Consider the following 2,500-nt stretch of genomic DNA (forward strand, 5'->3'; position numbering starts at 1 on the left):
ACTCTGGAACGCGTTCATTCTACAATTTCTACAATAAAATATTAACATAATGGCAAGGGACAGGCAGCGTTCAAAACAGTATATTTCACAACTACTGTTCATTATACCCTCATACGAATATTTCCTTCTTGTATAATAATATATGGTGATAATTTTCATCGCTAGTCACATAAACACGACTCTACACGCGTTATGGACGATTATATAAAACTAATCAACTCACTGGATTGTTCTAATAAATCATTTAAAATTCAGGTCAGCTTAAAGTGAAATGAGGTTATTAGGATTATATATTTTTTGAATGGGGAATTGGTCTGTATAGCTACGCAACATTATACACTTTCTTACGATTTCCTCAGCACTGATGGTGGGTGGGGAGGAGAAAGGAGAGATACCTCAGAATAACAAAGGATAAGTGCCCACATACATATACTCCTATAAAGCATATTTACTAACCACTGTAAATATCTAAGTATATACATACACATAAACAAAGACACGGAATACACAGTACACTTGTACAGATTGTCCATACTCACTTACTCGTCCTTTCTGTTAGCTGTACCACCAGCGTCCAACTACCCCCCACTTTTCCACTTAAATGCGAAGCACTATTTCCGTAAGTCCGCATGTGTAAGATCAACCAAGGGTGTGTTTCGACACGCGCGCGCGCGCACACACACACGCACACATATGTATATATATGTGTGTGTGTGTTTATATATATTGTGTATATTATATACATATATATACACATATATCCATATATACATGTGTGTGTGTGTGTGTGTGTGTGTGTGTGTGTGTGTGTGTGTGTGTGTGTGTGTGTGTGTGTGTGTGTGTGTGTGTGTGTGTGTGTGTGTGTGTGTGTGTGTGTGTGTGTGTATGAGTGTGTGTGTGTGTGTGTGTGTGTGTGTGTGTGTGTGTGTGTGTGTGTGTGTGTGTGTGTAATATTTGTGTGTTTGTTATGTGTGCACAGACTCTAACTCGTCTGTTTGTTTTATAATGGTTCTAATATTACTTAGTTTATGGATCAAAAGATGTAATTAGTCACTGCCTAGATCCCCGATTCCCCGTCCCTCTTCAGATAATGTGAATCCGCTTACTTTGGTCAAACTTACACTAACACTAACTATCGATAATACTTTTTTTTTTCCAGAATGCCGTTGAAAGACATACGATAGCATATCTACCTGAACGTTCAGATTTCTTTTCTTTTTTCTTTTAGCCTATTATTACTTTTTTTCATCTTCAAGTACTAGAGATTAGATATAAAGGAACTCCTAGCATGACGACCACCTGCTGATCAGGTGGTCGTTGAGGACCGTGCTATCTGTTGTTCCTCCGTGCCTCTTACCGAGCAAAGGAACACCATGAAGAGTGTCGTTCCTTTAGCACTGGCTCTTGCGGCCGTGCTAATGCTAGGGCCTGCAACAACCTTCGCCGATACAGAAAATGAAGCTGGCAATGAACTGAGGGCTGCTGTAACCCGACTCCAGGTGGCCCTCAATCAGCAGTCAGAAGTGCTCCGAAGTCTGTTAAAAACGAAGTTCTTTGGTAAGATATCAATATTCAACCATGAGTTCGTTTTGAACATCGGCCCGCCTGTGTATATATATATATATATATATATATATATATATATATATATATGTATATACATATATATATGTACACACACACACACACACACACACACACACACACACACACACACACACACACACACATATATATATATATGTACATATATATATACACACATAAACAGAGAAGGAAAAGAAAAGGGGAAGAAGAAAAGACCATGAAAATTTTAGGAGATGAGGACTGAGGTCCAAGGCAGGGATGACCCTACATTGTGCCTCAGTCTCCATCTCCTAAGCCCCCCGCCCTCCCCCACCGCCTACGATAACAACGATTAAGGGATTGGGAAGGAATATATATATATATATATATATATATATATATATATATGAGCACACACATACGCTCATAAACATATGCCTATATACTTATACGTATATACAAAAACACTTACAACACAGTTACATGCACAGATGCATAATACCAGAAATGGGCATACAAGACTCTTTGTCGCAAGAAGTTCAAGATGTTTCTTGTCATTCGATGTTGACACTAATCCTTTACAGAACCTCGCTGCCCTTACCCCTTCAGTAATGTCATGGACGAATGCTTCTTCGTGAGTAACTTTAAGCTCTATTGGCATGAAGCGCACCTCCATTGCCTTGGAATGGGGGCCGATCTGGCAATGCACACTCAGCTCCACGCGCTCAAGACCTTCGTCATACAAGAATCATGTAAGTTTTGAATTTGAAACCACGTGTACGTTCCTTGAAAATAATCTGGATAATTTACTGTGTATAAAGGCTGTATATGATTAAGAAAACAAAGAGTCAGTTTATACATAATCCAAGACGATTCACCATGTCTGGTTTAAGGCTTTCTTTGATTAAGCCTTTAGTCGAATCTGATCTTACTT

General features: G+C 39.0%; 2 protein-coding genes across 2 annotated transcripts in view; one reads left to right on the plus strand and one right to left on the minus strand.

Annotated features, from left to right (window-relative positions):
• Positions 1 to 508, minus strand: part of LOC125028584 — a 10,414-nt gene extending 9,906 nt beyond the window's left edge. Inside the window, exon 1 of the mRNA XM_047618028.1 lies at positions 485 to 508. The gene's annotated coding sequence lies outside the window, so the exon portion shown is untranslated. The remainder of the gene's footprint in view (positions 1 to 484) is intronic.
• A 781-nt stretch (positions 509 to 1,289) lies between these two features.
• LOC125028810 (lectin BRA-3-like) overlaps positions 1,290 to 2,500 on the plus strand; it is a 2,658-nt gene continuing 1,447 nt past the window's right edge. The window contains exons 1-2 of the mRNA XM_047618327.1: positions 1,290 to 1,557; positions 2,151 to 2,318. Coding sequence (XP_047474283.1) covers positions 1,374 to 1,557; positions 2,151 to 2,318 — 352 coding nt within the window. The 5' untranslated portion in view covers positions 1,290 to 1,373. The remainder of the gene's footprint in view (positions 1,558 to 2,150; positions 2,319 to 2,500) is intronic.

This window comes from Penaeus chinensis, chromosome 1 (assembly GCF_019202785.1).
Source record: "Penaeus chinensis breed Huanghai No. 1 chromosome 1, ASM1920278v2, whole genome shotgun sequence".
In the NCBI taxonomy this organism is placed as follows: Eukaryota; Metazoa; Arthropoda; class Malacostraca; order Decapoda; family Penaeidae; genus Penaeus; species Penaeus chinensis.